This window comes from Dermacentor albipictus, chromosome 1 (genome assembly GCF_038994185.2).
Source record: "Dermacentor albipictus isolate Rhodes 1998 colony chromosome 1, USDA_Dalb.pri_finalv2, whole genome shotgun sequence".
Classification (NCBI taxonomy): Eukaryota; Metazoa; Arthropoda; class Arachnida; order Ixodida; family Ixodidae; genus Dermacentor; species Dermacentor albipictus.
In genome coordinates this window covers 448,698,317-448,725,069 of record NC_091821.1, presented here as the reverse complement: position 1 = coordinate 448,725,069, position 26,753 = coordinate 448,698,317, and the positions used below count along the sequence as shown (strand labels likewise).

At 45.9% G+C, this 26,753-nt stretch overlaps 1 protein-coding gene across 3 annotated transcripts in view; it reads left to right on the top strand.

Annotated features, from left to right (window-relative positions):
• The window catches only part of LOC135915349 (uncharacterized), a 76,788-nt gene that overhangs the window by 33,703 nt on the left and 16,332 nt on the right, over positions 1–26,753 (top strand). For 2 of the 3 annotated variants that reach the window (XM_070532341.1, XM_065448384.2), the window contains exon 2: positions 11,270–11,646. In XM_070532341.1, the coding sequence (XP_070388442.1) occupies positions 11,270–11,646 (377 nt within the window). Of the gene's footprint in view, positions 1–11,264; positions 11,647–26,753 lie in introns of all 3 variants that reach the window. The other variant, XM_065448383.2, reaches the window with a different exon arrangement.

The following is a 26,753-nucleotide window of genomic DNA, read 5'->3' as shown; positions in this document are numbered from 1 at the left end:
GAGCCCGCCCACACTTGTAGAGAGCCTATTTAAGGGGCTCCGAAATGTACTGTTATATATCCCATGCTTTTCTTATTTTCTTTCAACTACCTTTGAATAAACCGTGCAAGTTTCGCACAAGCAAATCATCTCGCCCTTGCTCGGCCGCCATGGTCTACCGGATGCCTGAAGCCCGCCGACAACGCCACGCTACCCAATAAGTAATGTCGCTCGAGCTTCGATAGGCAGGCGCCACTACTTCTCGGCAGCAGTATGGTACGCTACCCTGGAGTACGCAACAGTGCGACTTTTCACGCACAATAGATTGGTAGGCACTGGCCTGTGAATTGGCCGGCTAGGTCACCTGACCTCTCCCCACTCGATTTCTTTCTTTGAGGTTATGTGAAATATCGTGTTTACATGATCCACACGACGACGTCATATGAGCTCAAGGCAAGGATAACGGATGTCTGCCGCAGGATTCCAACGTCGGTCATCAACCTTTGACATTTCAAGCATCTCGGGGCGTTTGGCATGTATGGCCTAACGCAGATTTTCATATAGCCTGCTTCGATACTTTCAGGACACACACTTAAGAGGAAGCTTTAGCTCGAGCCCAACTCCGACGCGGCCTATTCAAACACATGTAAAACGCAAAAACCTTTTTCTGAGATAACCTCTGAAACGATATTGATGAAATATATTCCATTTGAGAGACAAAGTTAACTTCTAGTGACTGTTGGAAGCATAATTTCGAGTTAGGTCCTGAATTTTGTAACAAGAATTTTCAAAAATTCGAAAGTTTGAAAAAAAGTAGAAGCACGAAGTTTACAAATTCATATCTCTGCATAAAGAACAGATAGCGCGGTTCTGTAAACGGCATCCCTTAGACCATTGAAAGCGTACAAGTCCTTATGTCATTTTATATCTTACGTGAATTTGTTACGTTAATTACAAGGGTTCTGGAAAAGCTGTATTTCCATATTACTGAACTTTTTGAATTTAATGTATAACATAAATTTTGTCCGCTTTAGATGTGCTATTAGATGCAATTCACGTGATTGTATTATCATTTTTTTGTTGCTGAATTACAGAGTTGCGAACTTGGTAGTTTCGTTTTCTGAAATTTTTTTTATGTTTGCCGATTTTTAATGAAAAATTGATGACCTAAATAAAAAATCCGAAACCATCATTCACTAGATCTTAAGTTTTTCTTTTAAATATAACAACCTCTGTCAGATTTGGTGCATGGGTTGCCGAGAAAAAAGAATTCTGCTTTTGCATCTATTTAGATAGGAGCACCCCAGCTAAAGCTTCCTCTTAATTAAGCCTTAGGTTAGAATGATACGCTTTATTGAGTTTTTTTTTTCTTTTTTGACATCTCGCCTCAACTTGATTCTCTTGACCTGGATCCCGTTATGGCCGCTCCAGCCCTCAAGAGAGAAAGATAAAACTTTATTATGGCCTTGATGGGGTCCAGGGGTGGCGCGGGTCGGCAGACTAACCCCCAATCCCCCCCCCCTTCCTCAGACGGCGGCCAGTCCTTGCTTTCTGGCGGCGTTTTCGGCCATCCGGACGGCCCAGAGCTGCTCCTCTGGGTCCAAGCTGAGCAGCAAAGTCTCCCACTGCTCGGCCGTAGTTATGATGCGTGTAGTGTTAGTGCGGTAGGTGTTGGTGTGTGAGGCTTTGGGGCTCTGCCGGATAATGTGATCGAGGTCAGCGCGGTCCTCGCACGGTATGCAGAGTGGGGAGTAGGCATCGGGATAAATGCGGTTGTATAGCAGAGGGTTCGGGAAAGTTCACGTCTGAGGTAATCGCCAAAGGGTGGATTGAGATTTATTCAGTGTTTCGTGTGCTGGGAGTAGCGTAGCCGCCGCTCTCTGCGGCAGTGGAGGAGGATTTCTCTGAACGTGACCATTCGGTCCCGCGCGTGACCGCGATGCAGAACAGAAGGCTGGGCAAGATCGGAAGACTCAGGAGGAGGAGGATGCACCCGCTGTGCAAGAGCTCGGGCGGCATTGTGGGTGACTTCACTTCCAGCGAGACCCGAGTGACCAGGGGCCCAGATGATCTGGACGCAGCGTCGCCTTGAGGGAGGAGTGCCAGAGAATATCTTTTGCGCTTGGGACGTTATCAGTCCTGTTGTGTAATTGTGAATTGTGTAATTACCGTTTTTGAATTACTGATTATGCAGTGTGCACTAGGTAACCGCGTAGGCCAAAGCGATGGCCGTTTCTTCTCATTCTTCGGTTTGCTTGGTGGGTATTGATGCGGCCGCGGCAAGGCGGTACTGCAAGCGCGCGACTGCGACGACCACCATGGCGTTTTGGTTGGTGTAATCCGCTGTGTCCACGTAGGCTACGCCAGCGGCTTGGTCGCAGCACTTTTGTAGTTGTTTAGCTATTTCGGCACGTCACTCCGTATTGTGTTCAGGGTGCATATTGCTAGGTATGGGCGGGATAACTAGCTGAGAGCGAATGTTTGGAGGGATGGGTATTTTGGTACAAATTGGGTTGTGTAGGTTATGCCTAGGGTGCCTAGAATGTGCCTGCCGGTGGTGGAATTGGCGAGTAGTTCGTATTGGCTAGTACGCTGCGCTTCAATAAGCTCGTCTATGGTGTTGCGAATGCCGAGGAAGTTCAGTTCCTCCTTAGAGGTGGAGGTGGGAAGATGTAGGGTTTGTTTATAGGCCCTTTTGACTATGGTATTGAGTTTGAGCTGGTCAGTTGTATTGAGGCTAAGGTACCGGGCGACATAGGTGATCCTGCTCAGAGCGTGCGTGGTTACCAGGCGTATAAGGTTGTTTACTTTCATGCCGTGATGTCGACTTGCGATGCGTCACGTACTTTCACAACTATTACCACAAAATATTCATACACAGATCGACCTTCAACATCAGTGTCTATATGTTAGCAGACTACGCCAGGCTGCGTGTGCAGCCCAAGTAAAAAGATTACGTCCATCTGTTCAAAATCGCGTTCAGGAGGTAAACAACGAATGCAATGTGGATTCAGGGGTACGTCTTTCTTTAAAGTTCTCTATAATATATCCCAAAAGAATATGGCATTATTACAATCAATGAAAACATGTTCGATTGTTGCAGCTTTGATGCACAGAAAGCATGTGCTTCCCCATGGCCACATAAATCCTTTTTTCCTCTAATTAGAGAAGGCATGGAGTGCGGATGCACGTCGCGTCAGCTCCGCATATTCTTATGATTCTCGGCGGAAAATCGTATTTTGAGGAGGAATCCATTGATAATCGAAAGAACAAGTGCCAAAGACCCCAAGGATATCATTCTCTAGCGGGTAAGCCCGTGTTTTGGCCGTCAATCGTTCTTTCCTCTCTCTACGCGTGGCGGCAGATCTACGCCTAACGCGAACGCCTCGACGCCTCGAACGCCTCCGCCACAACCTTGGCTGAGAGAGCTCGGCCTAGCGCGCCGACGGAGATACCAGGCCCTGCTCCATGATGGAAGTCGTGAGCGTGGAAGGCGAAGAAATGCAACCAGAGGAGTTCGGAAAAGAATCAGGTTGGCGTGAAGTTAGAAGAGGCACAAAGAAGCGATGTAGCGGTGGGGCCAGATTGGCGGAACAGAGCAGTAGGGAAGAACTTCCGTCTGGGAAGCAACAAATAGAAATAAATGGAAGAACGAACGCAAGGTGCGACAAATCATCAAAGTAAGTAGGCTGCCTAACCTGCCAAAAGAAGACTACAGAGTTACCGTGCGTCCACGCGGCGGACTTAAGGTATCGGACTACAAGCAGGATCTCATTTACTGCTGCCTGCGCAACGCTGCCGGGGTCGGCCGTGAGACAGCGGAGGAAGACAGCACATGCGCAAACAGCAAGCAAAATATAGTGGTGCTCAGCACGTCTTCCGAGGAACGGGCCAGGAAATGTGGGGCTGTCTACAAGCTCCGCCTTGGAGAACAAGAATTCGAAGCAAGTGCTTACAGAGCAGCTCCTTATAACACATCCAATGGTCTCATCAGAGGAATATCCCAGGAGGAGAGTCCGGAGGACATAGTGACCAGTCTGGTCACGCCACGCAATCCTGGAGTCTTGCACGCCAAGAGAATGGGTAACACAGACAAGGTGATCGTTTTATTTGAAGGTTTTTCACGGCCCAAGATATGTGAGGTGTCGATCGATGCTTATCCAATGCTCCTTGTATAAAAACACATCGACATATACCATGAGTATGGAAGAACAGGGCACAGGGCTTACGTGTGCCCCAACCCTGAAGACAATATTTGCCGGGGTTGTGGGTGCAAGAATCCACAGCAGGATCACAACTGGGACGCGGAGTGCCAAGTGTGCGGCAAAGACCACCTCACGGGAGACAAGAAGTGCATGGCAAGATACAAGATACCGTACCTGGTCAGGAGACACCGCTGGGAGCGACGGAGTAGGGAAGAAGAAGAGGCCGGAGAGGAAGAGTACTACTACCACAACTACAAAGGAACCAGAGGGAGCAACGACAATAACCATAAGAATGTAGCGAGCAAGCAGCCCGCAAACGACAAAGAAGAAACAAGCAGAAAAAACTATGGAAGAGACCGCTCGGGTTCCTTCCCGAGACTGCCAGGGAAGCAGGTCGCGAACGCTCCACGTCCAGGTCCAGGACCAGATCGTGGACGAGATCAAGGTCGAGGTCCGGTTCGAGAACGAATCGAGGAGGGTACAGGAGCAAAACACAGGTGAGCTGGGCAGGCGTGGTCTCCGGCACTGCTACTCAATCGTCTAAAGTTAAGTGGTCCGCCCTAGAACAAGAAATGACATATTAGAAACATGTTAGAACAGATTACCCCAGATACTGCAACGCTTAAAGATGAGATCAAGCAGCTTAGGGCAGAAAACGCGAAGCTTCAGCAACAAAAAAAAAAAGAATGATCACACAGCCTCCGCCAGTACGACATCGACGCCTAGTAAAGCTCCAACGCCCGTTCCCACACAAGCGAACGGGAAAGCGCCATCACACAAAAGTATGGCGCAAGAAACGGTTGAAGAAAAGAGCATATTTGGAATCAGCGAGGTTATGGGAACATTTAAAGGAATGTTCGACGGGTTACAGCAACAAATCACAAACATGTATCTAGAGATTAAACAAGGATTCGGTGGATTAGAGAATAGAGTAGCAGCACTAGAAAGCACACCAAAGGATATTCGGCCGGCAGGCGCAGGACCGGTTAAAAGCACACCGTATAGCAGACTGAATGCGGTAGAAAACAGCAAGGCCACCGGGGAAGAACAGATAAATCAACATGGCGCCGCGTGATCATTACGCGATTTGGCAATGGAACTGCCACGGGTATCGTCGCAAGCGAGGAAACCTGCAGCAGTTCGTAGCAAGTAAGGAGACGCCAGATGTCATCGCCCTGCAGGAGACGGGGGTGATGCCTAAATTATCGGGGCATAAATCTTACAGTGCTTCCGGCGAGAAGGCAACGGTCATGACGCTGATACACAGAAAGCTCTCGGCTGTCGAGCACGATACCGGTATGCACGGCATAGACCACGTCCTGATTGAAATAATCCCATCTTGTAAAGAAGAGGGAAGTCTATTTGTTCTTAACATATACAGTCCACCACGACACAAGCCCAAATTCGGCCCGCTCTTCCGCAAATTGTTGAGCTTAGCGCACAAGCAGACGCTAGTCGTAGTCGACGATTTTAGCGCGCCACATGCGGCTTGGGGACACAGCATAGGGAACATTAAGGGCCGAAACCTATAGGCAGACGCTCAGCACGAAGGACTAACGCTCATAACTGACCCTCAGGCACCAACTAGAACACGAAACAGCGTAACAAACGACACGACAACAGATCTCACATTTACGAAGAATGTAGCAGATTCTCAATGGACAAACATGCAGGAAAGCTTAGGTAGTGACCCTTACATCGTCGTCACAGCGGTAGAAGCAGGCCCAAGGAAAAAGAGGGGTAGAGAACTGAAACTTGTACAATGGGACTTACACTGGGACTTGTACAAAGCATTAAACGAGCTACCCAAACTGTTCCAGAGGAGGTAGGGATAGAGGAGATGGATAGCAGATTATTGCACATGCGGGAAGCGAAAGATGGTATGCTGGAAAGATGGAAAAAGCAAAAATATAATCGGAAATTAAGGAAAAGAATTGTGGAATTAAACAAAGAAATCGAGATATATGCAAATAGGTTAACCCATCAAAATTGGGAAGCCACGTGCAACTTGATGGAAAGGCAGATAGGAATGTCCAAGACCTGGAATATTCTCCGATGTCTCTTGGGCCCCGGCAGAACAAAAATCATAAAAAGACGCAATCTACAGACGAGTATACACATTTACAACGGTACAGAAGAAGAGCTCTTTTCAGAGCTCCAAAGACATGTACGTTGGAGATGCGGATAGAGAACAACTCCCGGATTACCTAGATAACGAGAATCTTGATCTTGATACCCCTATTACAGAGGCAGAAGTCAGATATGAACATACCAGGCTCTACCCTAAATCTGCGCCAGGACCTGATGGGATAAGCATCAAAACACTCAGGAACCTCGACGATGTATCCATCCGAGCTATAACGGACTACATGAATAATTGCTGGGAGCAAGGTGGCATTCCAAGTCAATGGAAATCAGCCCAAATCATTTTTATACCGAAGCCTGGAAAGAAACTACAACTGACTAACTTAAGGCCCACATTACTGACATCCTGCGTCGGGTAAACTCATGGAACATGTGGTTCTCACACGCCTCACGAGATACATGGTTGATGGAGGATTTACCCACATACCATGGTTGGACTTTGACCCAACTTGTCGACGCAGAATATTATGCTCAAACTAAAACATCAGATAATCCATGCGGGAGAAAAAACTCTAGACACCAAGGCAATACTTGGTCTCGATCTAACTAAGGCCTTTGACACCGTCACGCACAAGTCAATACTACAATATCTCCAAACGCTGGATGTAGGACGTAAAACATACGCGTACATCAAAGACTTCTTGACGTATCGTACCGCAAATATTGTAATTAGAGAATCCAAATCGGAGACGCTCAAACTAGGTAATGAGGGTATCCCGCAGGGTTCACTCCTATCTCCCTTTCTATTCAACTTGGCACTGATCGGTCTTCCTGCGATACTCGAAAAGATAGAAGGACTCGGAGACAGCCTATACGCGGACGACATTACCCTTTGGGCGGCGCGTGGAAGCGATGGGCATGTGGAAGAGATCCTCCAAACAGCAGTAAACACGGTCGAAGACTGCATCAGAGACAAGGGACTGAGATGCTCCTCGCAAAAATCAGAACTTCTGCTCTATAGACCCCCATGCCGGCGCAAGAAGCATAAGGGAAAGGCCGGCCATTGCGGTCGCAGTAGGAGGCACTACGATACCGATAGTGGAGAGCCTGAGAATACTGTGACTCCGCATATCCGAAAACGGCCATAACGCAGAAACTATTAGACTACTTGACAATAGTGCTCAACATATCATCAAACTTTTTCAGACTGATAAAGCGGATATCCAACAGACACTATGGAATGAAAGAGCGCAATCTCATCCGATTAATAGAAACATTCGTAATCAGTCGTGTTGTATATGTGGTCCCTTACCTCCAGCTCTAAGCGGCGGAGAAATCCACGATAAAATGCATTATTAGGAGGGTGTATAAGCAAGCCTTGGGCACACTCCTCGCTGAGAAGACGGCAAGCGACGGCATGGCGCCTCTTTCAAACTGATACATATCCGAACCCTTTGGCCTACCACCGCTACTACCCGGACCTTTACACTGATAGATGTAGATTCTATCAAGAAAGGGCGAACCTACAACATATGGTTTGGGCTTGTCCTCGGACACCCACACAGAATAATATAAACAAGACCAGAGACCAGTGGGAGACCGCGTTGCTCAGCTGTGCACCGGAAGACCAACTCAAGGCAATCCAGCAGGCCGAAGATGCTGCCAGGGTCCAAGGGCTCGAGGCCGTCATCTACGAAGAGAGGCCTAGGTGTCAAATCTGCTGTGCACAAATAAATTTTGTTCCTCCTTCTCCTCCTCTAATTACGTTTTAACAGGCGAAATTCCTGTGTGAAGCTTGATGAAAAATGTTTTAAAGTTTGCCAGTATCCACATATTTTTAGCCCTTTTAAGTACGTCTTGCCCAGGCCCTTGAAACATTAACTGACACAATGGTACAGGGACGATACTCTGAATAAGATCCTTCATAAGACGCTTTCTTTTTCCATAGATGAGGTAATCAAGGCACAATCTTGCCCTAAGGAACCGCTGGGCCGTCAAAACTTCGCACAAAAACCATGAAACTGTCTAATGAGGGCCAATGGCTGAGGAAAAAATAATCACATAGACACTGTTAACACGGTTTGAAAAAAAAAAACACAGAACGGGTCATTCCTTATGAAACCTGATACAACTCGCTGAAGAAACAAGTGGAACTCCAACAGACCACTTTTCTTTACTCGACGAAACAAAATTTTCCTTGATGTTCGCTCCCCCGTGGAACACCAGATAAACGTGACAAATACTCGGTGAAATTTTTTAATTTGCTTACGTGTGCGATACATTGTCTGCAGAAGATGCATAATTTTCAGAGCGAGAAAAACCTTACGAATAGTGGCACGTGCAAAAATCGACGATTCAGGCCACCCCATTCTTCGACCATCGCACTCATTTCATCTGTTTTTTCGAGCCAGAGTGACTGGTTCACACGATACCTATACCCCCAGGTATGTGCTAGGTGTCCTGAGCCACTGGATATCTTCAAAAAACACCGGGGGTGACACTCCAATGGCCATGCCAGAGGCCAATACCATTTTGCTTATTGATTTGATTGCCGCTTTGCTCGGAAAACCTTTCAGTAATTTTAGATAATGAGCTAACACTCTCCCTATCTGCAGCAAATATGGCAACGTCATCGGCATAAGCTAGAACACGCACTTTACACGATTTTATCTTAAACCCCCTGATTTCTGTACTGTTAACTATTTTTCTACAGAGCGGCTCCAAAAATAAAGCAAAAGGTAATGGACTTAACAGACAACCCTGTAGAGCGGAAAAGAGTACTTGTATGCGTTGTGAAAGTTCACCATTAACAATTAAATTGGTACATGAGGTTTCATATGCCATTTGGTGCGTTTACACATGAAAGAACCAAGTCCTACATAAATAATTAACAAAAACAGACACTATGAGGTACCATGCCAAAAGCCTTAGCTAGATCTTTGTGGACTTTCTCTTCTTCTTTTAATCTTTCCATCCCCTTTTCCCTTTCCCCAGTGTAGGGTAGCCAACCGGGCTCAGTCCTGGCTAACCTTCCTACCCTTCCTTTATCATTTGCTCTCTCTCTCTATTTGCAGTATCGCTACCTCGAAGAGAGCGCTATCGCAATATTCTAAAATGCTTCTAGCTGCATGCATATTTGTAAACATTTTCTTACCCCTGATGCCATATGTCTGTTGCTGCCCAACTAACTTCCGTATAACTCCCTGCCGCCTTGTTGCAAGAACTTTTATAAAACCTTGTACTCAACATTTGTCAACGTAATTGGCCTGTATCCCGTTACTTTACGTAATATATTTCTACCTTTGCTTTTGGGACTAGTACTGTGTGCGCACGATTGAACGCTGCAGGTAAAGACCCCCGCTCGAGTGCTTCTGAAGATACCTCATGCAATGCTGTTGCCATATCCGTCTTGAACGTCTTCTGAACTGCCGCGGTAATCCCATCCGGACCAGGAGATTTGCCAGAGCTTAGTTCCTCAATAGACCTCTCGCGCCACGTACCCATGCACCAAGATGTGGAATACACCGTCCTTATGAATTTCTTGCGGGCAAGCCAACGTCTTGAGACGCTTGGCGCGTTTCAATTGGGACACCTAGACATGTTGAGCAGCTATAAGTAGCAATTGCGCGTGTTCTTAGAGTATTCTGCAGACGCGGAAGGGGAAAGGCCCAAAATAACGAAACTTTCACACTCAGTGGCGGGCTTTGTCGTTTATTGCTGTAGCATTATATCGACACTCCAAGCGCATTTCCGCCGTCGGCATCGCCGTCGCCGTGAGGTTCTGTATAAAGTCTAAGGGCGAAGTGAAGACGTGCGAGGGGTTTTCGGCGATCGCGGCTGAATCTCGCCCGCGTGAAAGAGACAACAGCGAGGAGGAAGCGCACTGCCTTACGTCGTGCGCGAGGCACACCCAAGGTTGCGAGCGACCGGGGGAAGGGGAAGGAGAGGGACGGAGTTCTGCTGTTCTACTCCGGCTGCAACTGCGCATGTGGAGGCTGCGCGCGGCCGTATCTTGAGAGAGCGATCGGCCGCTTGTAGCTTTGTGCGCGCTTTGAGTTCTCGGCGCTCACTTTGCCTTCAAGCAATAGAAAGTACGAATGTCACTTCGATCGCTGCCGCTGCCGCGTTTCTTCGCGCCAGCGTTTTGACAGCGAGTTTCCGCGATCATCGAGTCAGATGTGCTCATTATTGCTCGTGCGCGCGTGACACCATGCTTGCTAATTCAGTTAGCGTGCCTATATTTACATACGGCCGATAAATCCGCCATATTTACTTCGCATAGTTATCCACTAATATGCTATCGCAATCGATGCTTCGCTTTCCGGACGAAACCGACTTTTTTTTACATCTACGCTGGCGGCCCACATTCACTGGAATGGCTGCGAATTTTTTGCAGCTCCGCTGGTAGCCTACATTACAGAGTGGAATGGTAGCAACTTTTTTTACGTTTGCATTCGCGCATGTTAAAATAAATGTCTTCAAGCGAGGCGCACCGTAACTTCCCGAAAGGGGCTTGCGTTTCACTTAAGGTAGGGAACGCTAATAAAGAACGGTTTATTGGTGAGTTGCGCCTTTTCTGGCACTCCGCAATCCGCCAGACGTTGTAAGTCGTCGCTTCTTTAGGGCTCGAAGGACCTGTACGTTCTCCTAATATGCTTTTTTTACGAATCGATATTTAACATCATTGTTGCACTGTGAACTTTGTCTAGAGACGGCAATAATGGAAAGCGCAATAAGTTAAGAACTACGGACGCGTTCGTGCATTGCAACTTTCTTAAAGAAGTGGATATCCACTTCATAGTGCTGCAAATCATGCTGAATCCGTGCTTTTTGACGCCACTGTGCTCACTAAAGCTGCAGCCTTCTTGCTGCTATTACTAGCAGTGTTTTATCGCGGTTGAGTAAAGAGGCCTCTGAAAAGCCTATCGAGATTATTGACAGACTATGCTAAAATTTTCTGTTAAATAACCATCTTCTTCTTCATTTCCTCGCCAGCGCAGAATCAAGAGAGGTGTTCCAATGGACAGGGACCAACAGACGGAGATTTGGTTCTTGACAAAGCCATGAAGAAATACTTCATATCCGAACGTTTCAAAGCCATATCTCTTCCGAAATTCAATTACACCGTCCGTGTGGCCATGTGGAATTATCTGATCGAGTTTTACAATGGAACCATCTTTGGTTTGAGTGCCGTTGAAAGATTGGGCGTCAACTACATGGAAGCTGAAACTAACAAATCTATGCGAATTCGCGTGGCCTTGAAACTGGAAGGATTGAACATTTCAGTTGCCGCACGGACCAAGAGGTTCCTTTGGTACACTTATTTTGAAGCAGACGTCTTCGCACCTGCAAGTACATTCGTCGCGGAAATAAAAGAGTAAGTTTGCTAACGCCATGCTTTGGACGGGTAGCGTAAGAATAAAAAAACCTCTTACGAACAACTTCGGCCCTAAGAGAAAGGCACCGTATGTTCTCACATCAAATTTGAAATTTGCCGCCACAAACAGGCGAGTTACAATAATATATATTACAGATTAGTTAAGGTAAGTGCAAAAGAAACACAAAATGAGGGCAAACAACTATAGAAAGCGTAAGAAGAACATTGTATAAAGATGTATTGATGTACAGTGCTCAGCAAATGAAACGCGATACCCGGAGCGCGTGGCCGCCGGCACTTGTTACGTCACCGGTGAGCGCTCCTGAAGGCAAACTGGCGCACTGTGGGATACGCTTGGAGCGAGAGGGTTGGCGACGCATGACGGCTGCATCTGGCCGACAGTCGTTTGGTCTGTGTTTCGCGGTGGCGCCGCCGGAGCGCTGCAAGCTGTGGTTTCTTAAAGCCCCTGAAACTTCGTAAAGTAGTGCCACTCTCCTCCTCCGCCTTCACTCCTCCTCGTTTCTCCTCTCTTTGACGCTCCCTCCTCGACCATGGCACCGCCTACTTGCTCGAGCGCAGCAGACGACCTTTCGCAGAGTGAATGCACGCATAGCAAGGTAGTGCTCTTTAGGCGTTCACGTTGGCTTTCCAGCTCCGCGTAACTTCGTGTACAGCATAGAATCTTTAGTCGGATGCTTATACAAATTCGGTAACGGCAGCTTTTGTTTCATTTTTGATAACTATTTCTTTAAAAAGTATCTGACGGAGTGTTAACGCTGTGCGTTGACGACTGCGAATGTATCGCGTGCCCTACAGTTAGGCACGCAACATTTGTCAAGGGCGTGTCGCAAGATATTGTTGCGAATGGTTGTAAATAACACGTTTACCATCGAATGACAACCTCTTGGCTTCCAGCAAGCCCTCAGCCTAAAGAATCCGCGCCGCCCTTACCATGTGAATTCGCGGCGCGTATCAGCCATGACGTACAAAGGCTGACGGAGATCACTGCTCTGGAGGCTCGAAAGTGTATTACAAGCTACAGTGCCGCCAACGTGCGTGTTTGCCAATCTAAGCGCGCGCAAAGCCTCAGAGGTGGGCGCTGGTGCTATTATGTTTCTCGTGTCTCAACGCCGACAGAAATACCGCGGCCGATCATCGAGTCGGGACTGTGCGTACACAAGAAAATAAAATGAGTTTTTAGCATTCGTGCGCGAAGCGGGAGCGCGATAACAATCCATGGTAGAGTGTATAAGCGCGACTGGACGAGGACGAAGAAAGAAACAGATACACAGACACAGCGCTTCACTTTCAACTATATATTTTATTTTCGCACGCATCGATAAATATATACCGTGCGAGCGGAAACAAACGTGACAGCAAAAAAGAACATTGAGTGGTACATTTCGTTGAACCGGACACGTGTGCTAGGCAAGGGAAAAAAAGAGAAAAAACATCTACTACAATCGTCACGAAGACAAACCAAGGAATCGTATCTCCTTTTCCGAAAGTGATACCGAAGGCTTGCTTACGCACTTTTGCTGTAATTTTGCTATCTCGTATGCCTCTACAATCTCCCTCGTCATCCTGCTATGAGCCTTATACAGAACGGACGTGCTTTCAAACATGGGCTTGCAGGAACAATCTCGGCAGTGAATGCCCAAGTGACCCGAGATTACCTTATTGACATTGTATTGATGCTCCCTTAATCTCTCGTTGATGCATCTGCCGGTTTGACCAATATACGTATTTCCGCATGAAAGTGGGATGGCATAGACAACGTTATGAGTACAGGTTACAAATTTTTTGAGATGTTGGGTAGAACATGAGGGCCTTTTGTTATTTTCTGTGTTAACCTGTTTGCATAGCTTCTGTAGACGCTCAGGGGCAGAGAAAACTACGTCTACTCCCGATTTCGCCGCTATTCTTCTGAGATTATGAGAAATACAATGAATGTATGGCACCACAGCAACTTTCTTTGCTCTAGCATTGGTACTACTTGCATTCGACGCGTTTTTGCACTTTTTGCTTAAGCCCTCCGCGACAGAAGTTAGCATGCGCATCGGGTAACCAGAATCTGCCAGGCGCTTGGCCTGCTGTTTAAGACTGGCTTCCATTTCGTGGTCACATGACTTCGTCAAAGAATTGTTGAAACACGATGTCACTACTGCGCGTTTTACAAGTTTTGAATGAGCAGAATGAAATGGTAGGACTGGCTTATTGCATCTCGGCTGATAACTCCAGCATGTCATTTGTGGATAAAAGTACAAACCCAAGTCTAAAAACCTTATGAAATTGCCTATGGGGACTTCAATGCTTGACCCAATCTCAAACAAGACTACTGTGGCCTTCAGTAATCTTTTGAGGTTAATGACTTATCACGAATAACACTTCATCGTGCGTTGGTTCGTCCGTTTACTAAGTGACATACTTGTCGCGAACCGAGTTGCACTGAGGTGCATGCATTGAGGACGGTTGAACTCCCTTCGAAGTAACATTTGCGAGATATGACTTTATTAGTGAAGTCATGATCGCGCAAAGAATCCCCCCGCCATGACGCGGCCGAAATTGCGGCAAGTGAAATGGTTTTATCCATAGGTTAAAATGATATGAAACGGCATTCGAGTTGCAAGTTAACAGTTTATTTTCACATAGATGCATTACAGATTTGCCTTTGCAGTCACAAGTCCGAGTGCACCATTTATTGTCTCATTGCGTAAATAAACGCACCAGCCTAAGAGTCCTACAGCAAGAGCGTCTCAATAAGGCATAGTGACTGTAGAAACTAATAGTGGCATAGAAGAGCAAGCGAACGTCTATATGAGCGCGCGAACTAACGAGCGAGCAAACGACTAAACGAGCGTGCGAACGAACGAGCAAACAACTAAGCACGAACGACGACTAAATCAGCCAGGGAACGGGCGGGCGACCGCACGTTTTCTTTGCGAGTGCTGCACCGCCGCATCTTCAGCTTCGCACACTTTAAAGCTCACGCGAATTAGCACATACGTCTCAATTACCTATGATGCAGTCGCTCGACGATGAACGCACCGCGTAACACTGTTTCGGGAGAGCACGCACGCTTTTCATCTGTGCCTCTGTATCGCAAATCCACCGGGCGACCGCCAACGAGGAACACGAACAAATGTGGCAAACAAAGCTAGTCTATCTAAAGAAGGCTAGTAAGTAACCACAAAAGGCAGAGAGTTGCTCTCCTGAGGTGCTTTCATGATCGAGACTGAAATTTTATCAAAAGGACTGCGCTGAATCTTACCAATTTCGCAATAACGTTATCGCACGCAACGTCGCGTGCCCGCGAACTCAAGCCGGTTGGCGTTCAAAACGATCAAGCGCACCAAATATGACTAACACGACCACGTAGTGCGCATATAAGCAAAGCAGACGTTGCGTAAAAATCATGTTAAAGCGTGCGTACAAATGACAACATGCACAGTGAACTGTGCAATATCTACTACGTTATTGCCCGCAGCACAATACGCAAGCCTGGCACATACAATACTCTGAGAGAGTCACAACTTACATCACATAGTCGCGCGGAGGAAGTTGGTCGGAAGTTCTCCCTCCCGATTCGGTGAAGCCATGTCTTTCTTCTTAACCCGTTGCGCTTACCGGACGGTATCGCGAACATATTCTTGCCTTTGCTAAAACTATATTGGCATCCAAACGCGCAGCAGGTCATGGTAACAGAAAATGACGTGAAGCGACGTCGCAGTTGCCACAAAAAATCCTTCAAGGTGTTCACAAGACCAAAACCACACAGAATAGGAACGGAAGGAATGCCGCCAACAAGCGCCGCTTCTCGAGCAAAGATGGCACTGAAGCGCGACTGTAAACAAACAAAGCCGGCGCAAGGGGCCACGTGATGCCATTAGGCCAATAGCGACGCGGTGTCGGCTTCGGCCAGAGCGCTGGAGGAGGAGGCGGCATTCTTCAAAGCGTGGCACTACTTTACGAAGTTTAAGGGGCTTTATGGTTTCTCACTAGGGTTTCTACACCGCGCTCTCTTGCCGCGCCGCTCGAAGAGGTCGTGCCGCGGTCGTACTTTCGCTGGACGCTGGTTGTGCGCGTCACAGACGATATTAATTCGCTTTTTCGCAACGTTCTAGCGTGACGTAATGTTTCGGAGTAGAGTTCGCGTGCTCGCAGCATATTGCGTGCTCAGCAAAACGAATAGAATTGGCGTAGAGAACCATTTGAATGACTTACTACAGAAAAGGGAAGGAAAGAAAAAGCATGATAAAATAAAAAAAGAATAACAAGAGACTCCGAGCGCTTTCAGCATTGGCCCCACCGGATGCGGTTCTGTAGGTTGGGACTTTATACGTAGCCGAATAGTTCATTATATCGACTCAAATGGCCACGACGGGCAACACCTGTAGGAGCAGGTCTTTAAACCGGAAAGCTCCTGAAGTCGGAGGCTATCGCGTTGAGCCGCTGAGCTCGAGGCTCCCTCCCCCTTTCCCAAATGACGCTGTGCCGCCTCACAAATTTATGGAAACGTTAGAGCGAGAAATTATACCTTTATCATGACTGAGGATTTTAGATGCAAATTGTATTTCAGTTTCCCTTCTGTATTCTTCATTGTGGACACTGCAAAATTATCGAAAATATAATAATTTGCGCCATTTTTGCGACGCACGTGTTTCGTTGTAGTTTCACGGTTTTGCTGTTCCATCACATGTTTTAATTGTATCCTTGCAATGTTTTGCTATCTGCAATATGTCAAATGTGTCCGATAAGCATGAGCGATCAATAAACAATGCTTGGTGAGCAAGATTTATGCTCGTTTCTTGTACTCGCGTTAACGTCTGTGCGGGCGTAACAACACGCCATGCATCCTAATAAGTAGATCGTTCTCTTGCACATAAAGACTCGCGATACATTCATGGATTCACCAAACGTATTCGCGCAAGGGAAGCCGGGTAATTGACGCCATCATATGAACGGGCATCGGTCTACGTTACGATGAAGAGTCTAGAATAGGAGGCCAGAGCCAAATGGGCAGATCCAGCGCGCAAGTAATGAGCAAGGGAAGCAAGGGAAGGGACGCGATAGCCTTAAAGTCTCCGAGTCGAAGAAAATCCCGCGTCGGCGTCCCGCGTCTGGCGTCAGATGTCGTTCCGACAAAATGTATTGCGCACCACAAATACCCAGAGCTTCCATGTTGCGCAAGACAGTAACTGAAATAATTGAATTTATCAAGTGAAATTATGCACAAAAATCGTAGAGTACGACTTACACCAACCTACAGAGATCATTGCGTCGTGTAGTAATTGGAATATGCGAAAAAACACCATTCTGTTACGCGAAAACTCAAACAAACCCCTTTTGCAGCGTTTATACGATGCATAGACCGGCCATAGTGTCCGCCATTTGTGCGCGCCAGCGCGCGAAAATCTTTGAGGCCACGCAGAGGCGCGCCCGGTTCCTTGCAACACCCCCACATGGCGCTCACCTCCGCCGCATCACGGCTCACGTAAGCGATCGCGTTTCTACCAAAGATCCTGCCTTCGTGCATAGCGTTCGCCGCCATCGTTTTGTGGTAAACATTACGATTACTTAAGCTGCAGTTTCTGGAAAGCGTGAGCAGTCAGGGGTCTTTCAATGCTATCGCCTTCCATACTTAATGGCGAAACTTAAGCGTCCTCCAAATTTTTTTCTTGGGGTACATATTTTTTTAGAACAAAAGTTAGTATTTGTTCCTTCTGCGTTCATTCGTTTCTGTGTTTTAGTGAGTGCGCAGTATGCCTCAAGCACATTGGCCCCATTCCGAAACCATGAGCCATGCTAGCACATCGCGAAACAATACTCCTTCAAGTGCTGCGAAACACGCCCGCTGTCAGTTCCTGCCACCACGTGTGCGCGGTGCTGAAACCATGGCCTCCAGCGCTCCGGCGGCGCCACCATGAAACAAATGCCGAAATCTGTCGGTCTCATGCAGCCTCCATGCGTCGCCAACCCTCTCGCCCTCAGCGTATACCACAATGCACCAGTTCGCTATCACGAGAGCCCACCTGTGGCGCAAGAAGGGCAGGCGGCCACGCGCTCCGAGTACCGCGTTTCGTTTGCTGAGCACTGTGCATTATTTAGCAAACGTCTAACATCTATGCGACTGAGAAACATAAATAAATTGCTGAAGAAAACCCTGTAGCTGCAAGCACAAACGACAAGTGTAAGTTTGTTAACGTTAAGCTTTTGAAGGGTAGCGTAAGATGAAAAAAAAAAATACTCTTGCAGAGAAGCTTGCCCAATCTTATTGAACTGCATTGTTCGTTCCCACATCAAATTTCAGGTTCGCCGCCGCAAACACGCGTTAGAGGGTCCCAGCAAAGCATTCCATGGGGCACGCCAGTATACGAACAGCGTCGTAGTGTTTAAACAATCACCAAAAAAGCACGAAATCACTCAAGCAGAAAAAAGGCTTAGGTACACTATTTGAAATAACTACAAAAGCATTATTTGTTATTTAAGTCAATCCATGCCTTCTATCAAAATATGTGACGGTCTGTACTATAATATGTATTTTGATTAGAAGAGACCGGTGGCGTAACGAAGGGTGGGCTTATTGAAGGGAGCGGTCGAGACACACATCTAAAATATTTTGTCGGTGTTAATTGAGAGTGGTAGTGACACAGTGTTGTACTTAATAATATCATAAACTCTCTTTAGAATATTATTTGTGCCATTTCACGGCGTACTTATGCATATAATTCGTAGGACTCTTTCTTGAAGTACGTTGCTTAGCCAAAATTTAGTTTTATGTCCTATTCGCCAGGTAGCAATGCAGTAAGCAATGCTACTCTGAATGAAACTGTAGTAGAGATTAACAAAATATGCATATTGAAAGAAGTGTACACATCTAGCCAATAGGTGTAGACAAAATGAGGGTTTTCTTTACAGTTGATTTCACGTACTGAATAAATTGTAAGCCTCTGTCCAGGATTACGTCGAGAAAGTGTGTGTTCTAGTTGTTTGATTGTGTGATTGCGGTATTCTATATCGGAGTGCTGCGAAACATTTTGTTTGTGCAAATGAAACATTATGAGTACTGTCTTAATGTGGGTTAAGGCGTACACCATTTGCTGTGCACCATCTGCGTACATTATTTAGCCTAATATTAGCTTTCCAAACCAGTGCATTTCGGTCCTGACAAGCAGTGTATATAGTTGTATGATCTGCATACATTACCGGCGCATAATCAACTGTGATAGTGAACCATTTAAACAGAATAAAAAAACCAATAATGCGAACACTAAGCTTTGAGTAGCCTTGAGGTACACCTATATTATTATACTTTGTACTCGAACTGGTACCACTCACACGAACAATATGAGGTCGATCTTAAGTGAAGCTTTCAGTTAAAAAGAACGGTGTGCCTTTAATGCCGCAGCTTCCTCAAAAATAATGGTATGATTTAATGAACCCAACGCCTTCACAACGTCCATGAGTATTCCTGCTACACGCAAATCTGAGTCCATCAACTTTCTGACGTAATCCATAAACGTCGATATCGCTGGAATTAGCGAAACTGATATGGGGTTACTATGTTGTAGGTTTCTGGGTACCCATTCAAAGGCTCCACAAAGAGCGTTTTAACAACTTTACTGAGAACTGGCACAATAGAAATCACCTAGTAATATTATACGCGATATTTACCTTTTACCGTATAAAGTCATATTATTTTCGCTATCTCTTGTCTCCTTAGAAATGCCCCTGTTAAAAAGATAGTTTGTCATGCGTCTGCGTACTGCAGTAATACGATCTTTCGGGAAGTTTGAGAAGGTTAGCGAAAGTTTGTCTGTCCTACACGCTGTATTCATGGATACTGAAGTATCCATGAACTTGATTCAAACGTTAAAAGTATGCAAATGCCACATAGCTGTATAGAACCAAGGTAATGCTGTTTTCCGTCTCCTGGAGATACTCAGATTATTTTTTGCGTTCCGCCTAATTAGATAAGTAGCCTTAACTGATCAACTTATCAATTATTATAATTCTCTGAAAAGTGTCAATGAGAAAATTGCAGTGCAACAGGAAAACGTCCCGGTACAGCTTTCTGTTGCTGAATACGTGGGACATAAAAGGGCTTTTTCGGTCGTGAAAGAAGACCTCTAATACGCGCAAAGTACCTCCAGCGGCCAGTCGCGCGGCGATTTTTCATGTATTCACGAGCTTCTTTCACGCTCTAGGTAGCATCTATTGATTCTTAAGTTTCAGAATGTATGCGGTATCAATGTCGACATGTTTTTAGGGCTATTGAGGTTTTATATGCTTTCACTTTCATCGGCATGGAGGGTAAGCTTTTCATGTATTGCCCCTGTTCTAAGTGACATTTTGACCAGCTATGATCGCTACCTTAAAACTGAGCTCAGCTGTACGAGCACTGTAAAAGTGATGTGATACGTTGATGACTTTTTAAATTTTTGATTATACTAACAGTCCTGACACGCAGCCTGCTGCTGCAATAATATATGACATGTTCCGCATAGTTCTGGTTTCCTTTGAATTGACCAGGGAGCATCCGCCAGGCAATAAGCTGCGTTTCTCAGACTTGGAGCTCGCGTTCTCAAGCGACCATGTATGTTGGGGTTATGCTCCTCGGTCTCATAAGATCCTCCTTCCCTTTTCCTCCGCGCACTCAAATGTAGGTAATTAAGTGCGGTATTGCACCATTTGCATGAAGGCGGCCCTCATCAGGTTTTGTGACCACAGAATAGATGGAAGCTTTGAATTGCAAGTAGCCAGGTTGAAGCTCGCAGGTTTCCCGTTACGGCTTTTAACTAGCATCGCTGAAAGCCTCGCAACAAGCCTTCAAAAGCAATCGGCAGCTGCTGAATCTGAAAATCACTCACGGCAAATGGTTGCTGTTATACCATTATGCACCAGATTCCGCATAATCTCAAAAAGGTTGTCAGCAGGGCAGGCGTTAGGTAGGTGTTCACTGCCCGAAATGAGTTCAGTAGCCTGTGCCACTGAGTCCATCGCGTGACCGAGAACAACAAAGAAAGTTCTAAAAAGCAGCAAAGGCAGAGGTTCCTTGTTGACTGTTGTGAATGTGTGTTTTATAAGATTACTGTTTCATTCAAGCGTTTATTTATCGGTTAAATGGGGCGGTGCATCAATGACCACATGCGCGAACCCTCAAACGAGGTTCAAAAACAATCTAGAGACAGTCAGTTATCAGTGCATCCGATTGCATGCGGCTGCAAGCCGCCTTTTGAAAATGTGACCTATTTGTCAAAATACCACGATGACCGCGCACGTCTTATTTCTAAAGCGTTTCACATTCATAATAGCGGCGAAACATGCGTAAGCCTCCCCTACATTTTTCTCCTTACGAAGGAGGCAGCCTTCCGATGTCATTGATTGAAATTTATTCCTCGTGCGCATGCTAAATTTCGGTTGCGTTGGCGCTTTGAGATAGCGGTTGAGTACATAAATGCTGACTGAAAGAATAAAGACAGTTGGTTGTTATTCAGCGCTAATGTCTGTGTCCCTCTCTTCGTCCTGTCGTTTAGCGCTGTTCACTGCTCGTAATCATGAACCAACAAGCCCAAATGCGTTGTTATCTGCAATCTAATGGTGCGTTTGTCAAGCGTGAGGTCAGTTCTTCTATTTATGCCACAGCCGTTGCATATCCGCTATAGGCAAAGCAAAGAACCTCAGTACTCATTGCCACACTTCGTTTGCAGTTACATAAGCTTTCGGGCGCCGCCCACGGGCGCCTTGCGCACTTGCTATTGGTATTGGCGCATGCGTACCGCGACATGCATCCGCGTAAAAGGCGAGGCCTGCGCACTTCAGGGGTTATTCTCTGGCCGGCTGGGTAGCACTCGAGCAGCACGAGGAAACACCCTTGTTCTAATTGAGGATACCGGTCGGTCGGTCGGTCGGTCGGTCGGTCTGTCTGTCTGTCTGTCTGTCTGTCTGTCTGTCTGTCTGTCTGTCAGCACGGCTGAGGACGGGTACAGCAAGCGAACCCCACCAGGCCTACATTAATGCACTGAAAAGCGAAAAGCAGAAGCGAATGCTTTTCCAGCAATTAGTGCGGTAGTTGACAGCATGAAACTGACCGTTATTAGTTACAATGCATGCCTATGGATGGCGACATAGGTGGAACATCAATGTATGCGCTGAGTGTTGTCATATTCCTAACAAATCGTTAGCGGTGTTTCTCACGCCGAATGTCTCAGGCTGGTCACGGGGATCTGAAAGTAGAGAATTTGTTGTAATTGATCAATATATACTAAGGAAGTACCTGGTAATCTATACAACTATTCTGCTGTGCCTATTCAAGAGAACCGGTGCAAGAGTTGGACGTTGTGGAGGTTGAGCTAAAACACCTAAGCTGAATGTTTACTGTAAAGCCGCTCAGCTTTCATTGCAATGCCCGAGCTTAGGAATAAAACAAACAAGTTTCTGTTGTACCGCACAGGCACTCAAGCTATATTACCGAGAAGTCTTTTCTTCATCTTGATGCTTCCTTCAGTTCATATGTCAACAAACGCTATCAATGCCCAAAAATCCTCAGCTCAATCTTTTTGGCCATTTAATTAGAGCAAGAAAAGGAGGAAAGTGAAGGAGGAGGGTGCAGTAAAGCCCCTCAATCTCCCAAAGTAGCGCCATTCACTTCCCTCCTTCTCCGCTCGGCGCGGCCTCGACGGTGGCGCCGCTGGTGGTGGGCCTGCCGTAGCAGACGACGGCTAACACGCTACGGGAGGAAATCCGCGGAAAAGTTCTTTCGAGTCCTGCGGAGCAGTTTTTTCAATCTAGATCTTGCTTTGTCAGTCGGTAACTGCCCTTAAGAATGTCGTGTCGGATTTGCGGAAGGAATAGAGAAAAGCACCATTATTCAAGGCGTATTTAAGGCGTAAAGCGCGCGCACGTTGAAAGTTCGTGTTGCTGAAACACGACACAAGCACGCGGTGTGCTCAGACACGCGAGTAATTACCAGAGTTTCAGGTTTTGACAGCACGAAAGTATGTGCACGTGGTTTCGTAGGTTAATTTACGTACCTGCAGGATGCTTTTGTTCGGCAGGCGCGTGAGAGATTCCGACTGTCTGCGGTCAGCAATGCCTGGCAGCAGGGCCGTTTCTGTTCCGCGCCTTCTACAGATGTACGTAGCTCATGCACAGGTTGTGGTGGCCATGAGCAACGTTTTCACACATAGGCGGTATAGATAATTTTAACAACGTACCAGCATATGAAATCGTTATTTATTTATTACAGTGCAAATGGTTAGAATTTGATAGAAAAGAAAGAAGGAACTTGATGGGACAACTGGAAAGAGGTTCAGAAAATAATTATCCCCCTCCCTCATTGGCACCAGCAACACTTTTGTTGAAGTGCTAATTTTATCTCTGTATACTACGTGCGTCTGTATTCTTTTGCGTTGAAAGTTTTCACAAGGAAGCAGTGTTGCGTTAACTGGAACAGTCAAGGCACACAAGACAGAAGAAAAGTTGATTCTTGGGTTTTACATCCCAACACCACGATCTCATAAGGCACGCCATAATGGGGGCTCTGGATTAATTTTTTTTGCAGCTGGGGTTCTTTAACGCACCCCCAATGCACTGGACACGGGCCCGTTTTGACACGGGCGTCAAAAGAAGAGGTTGGAGGAGCCGTGTCACTTCACAAAGCCGCGCGTTCTTTGCCACTTGCTCGAAGTCAGCCCGCCCGATCTTGTGAATCCACACTTTTCTTCGTTTTGCGTTGCGCCCGGCGGATGGTAAAACAAAAAGCTTTTTGCCGTCACTGGGTCTGTTGTGGCAACCGTAGGCGCAGCAGCACGGCATCGCAATTAAGCACTCGGCCCTAACACATTGTATAAAACTACCGCGCTCCTTCAAACCGCCTGCCGTACTTCGACGCGCAGGCCCAACAATGGGGGTCGCAGCCCAAGATTGGGGGTCGCAGCGCGCTGGAAAGAAAAGATATACAAAAGCGCGGCGCCTGCTCTGCGCCGGAAAGAAAAAAATATACAAAAGCGCGGGGCCCGCTTTCACGTGACACAGATTGGCCAATGGGGGAGCGGAGGAGGCTGGGGCGACAGGAGGAGTGGAGGAGGAAGCGCCTGGGTGAGCGGGGTGGCGGAAAGATCTAAGAATGGCGCTACTTTTGGAAAATTGAGGGGCTTTAGGGTGCAGCGGAACCATGAGGCGGAAAGCGAAGGAGGAGGGCATGGCGAAAGCGGGAGAAGAAAAGCGTAGTGCCGCGCAAGATGGCCTTTGCGGCGACGGTGGCTACGAGATGGCGCCATAATAGCGCGCGTAGTCTGTTAACCAATGACGCAGCCGATATCATACACGGAAACAAAGCACTGCATGAGGGGAGGTCTGTCTGCGGCGGATGCTGCGAATCGCGCCCACGTGTCACTCACACGCTACCTCTCGCGATCTCCCAGCGAGGCAGCCGCGCCACAATTCCCTCTGTTTGCAACGTGCCGCACGAGGCAGATTGTCCGCGCCAACCAATATATAGCGAAATGAAAACAGGTGAAGAGGTGAACCCAAATTTCGAGTTAGCGAGTATCGTAATCACCGGTGCACTTTTTTTCTTGTTCCTTTCAATTCAAGCACTATAGCATACCGTACGCATAAATCAGAGATGAGAACAACCGAAGATGCACAAAAAAAGACACGTCTCTCAATGCACTTCCTAACTTTAGATAGCAGTATACAACTCACTTGCGGGAGAAAAACAAAGCAAGAATATCAGGAGTAGAACAAAAAGAAGTATCAATTTATTTACAATAAGATCATTAGTAACTGAGGTAGCCTGGAGCGCAATCTTTACCATTCGTAGTTAGGGCGCGATTATTGGTATGTACCAATACTCTGGCTTTCTTGTATTGTAGGGAGTTTCGTGTTGCTTAGAGTTAGCCATCTAATTATTCTAACTTATGCTTCTTTTCTGCCAATTTTTATACACAAGTACTCAACAATACTATAGATGGGCCTTTAGTTTCGGTACCTTAAGTTCATGAAATAAAGATCCTGAAGGGAAATTATATGTTATGTTGCGAATAGCCCGAAGAGCCTTCTTTTGGAGAGTCTACGATGTATTCATATTAGTTTCAGAAGTCGTACCCCCTGACAAGAAAACAATAATTTCAGTGGCCAGAAAAAGTGAATTATGTAATAAATATTTCATAGAGTAGAGCAAAGAAGGTAGTTTGCGCAATAAAATATTCCAGTGGTTTTTGAAAGCTTAAAAGCAAGAAAATGTATGTGCGTATACTAGGTGATTGTATGATCAGAAAATACACATAAATATCTTCCCGAATTTGCAAGTTCAATTTTAGCGTTTTTCATTATTAAATATTCCTGAAATGTAATTTGCATGTTTTAGGGCGAAATAACACCAGTTTAGCCCTTCTAAACAAACTGAAACCGTTATCAAGTCACCATAAGTGCAGTTCATTCAAAAGTGGATTACCCTTTGTAATCAATTCGGTAGAGCGTATCACCATGAATGTTTACTAGATCAATAACAAAAATGTTGAAAAGCAGGGGCCCTGAAATAGTGACCTGGGGTACACCTACATTCACCTACGGGACTTGAGACTTTAAACTATTTGTACAAACTGCTTTTTGTGGCATAATGTGACCTAAACAAGTCAAGTGCGATGCCGCGTTTACCATAGTGGTTTAACATACTCAGCCAGAGACCGTTATTCATCGGATCAAATGCTCTTGAGAAGTCGACAAATATTCACAATGTTAGCAAACGCTGCTCAAAGTTGATTAGAATAAGTTCTTTTTGTTTAAGGAAAGCAAGCTGTGTTGACACATTTTTGCGGAAAGAGTAACGATCTTTAGTTATGAAATTGTACATGTTCAGAAAGTCAGATATTATACAAAATATAATTTTTTCCTAACTTTTCTAAAACATAGCGAGAACAAACACAAGTCTGCAATTAGATAGGGCAGATGTGTCAGCTTCTTTAAACAACGCAACCACCTTTCGCCATCTGTATCCTATACGGAAACATACCTGTAGAAAGGCAAATATTGTAACTATGGGTTAGCACTGGAGTGACTATGTCTATTACAAATTTCACAGGCTTGATTTTATTGTTATGAGTGCGCAGGTGTTGCTGTTACTTAGTGCGGAAAAAACTAAAATAACTTCTCAATTTATGGCAGGACGCAAAATAATTGAATGCGCACATTTCGTTGTAATGAAACGGTATGCTTCGCCGTTCACATTGCATTAAGGTAGATTAGTAAAATAATTGGTAAACTAGTCGGCCAGCTTCTCGTAGTGTGTGTTCATTCCATCGCAAATCATACGGAACTTTGCCGCTGGATTGGGCACTCTATTTAGCAAAGAATTAAGCCAGTACCATATATTTTTGCTATCACGGCTGCAGAGTGAACACGATCTTTCATAAAATGCAGCTTTCGCAGCATGCAATTCTTTAGTGAAGTCATTTCGAAACGATTTAAGCACTCTTAGGTCATCAGGATACCGGGACGTGATGAATTTATTGAAAAACCTTCCCTTTTATTTTATAACTGCTACCCAGGGTTTACATATCCCTGATGGAACGGATACTTTAGGACAGGAATGAAAACGTCTATCATAATAAGGAATGAATGTTTTCACCAAAGCGTGTTAAGTGCGATCAGCACGTGTAGCAGTAACAACACTATTCCAAGAAACGGAACGAAACTTATCGGGAAAACATACAAGCCGGTCATTCGTAATAAATTGTGAGAAGCAATCTCATTCTGGTGCCAACTTTCTGTTTAACAATGGAGCATACACAAGCATGCAGTCCCTCAAGCTGTACGAAATAGTACCACATTTAACACTATTTCATCCATTGTTAGTAATAAACACATCAAGGCATGTAGACGTATCACAGATAATTCCCATAGGAGTATTGATAACACTGAAACACCCACAAATTTTTTATCAGCAATTCAAAATCACGTGTCCCATTGCAGTCAACAAGTATGCTTATATTGAAATAGCCATTACCAAAAAATTTATATTGAGATTCAACAATATACTGTAAAGCATTTTTGAAAAACAGAAAAAAAGTCTTGCACATTAGCTCGCGCTGGTCTGTACACAA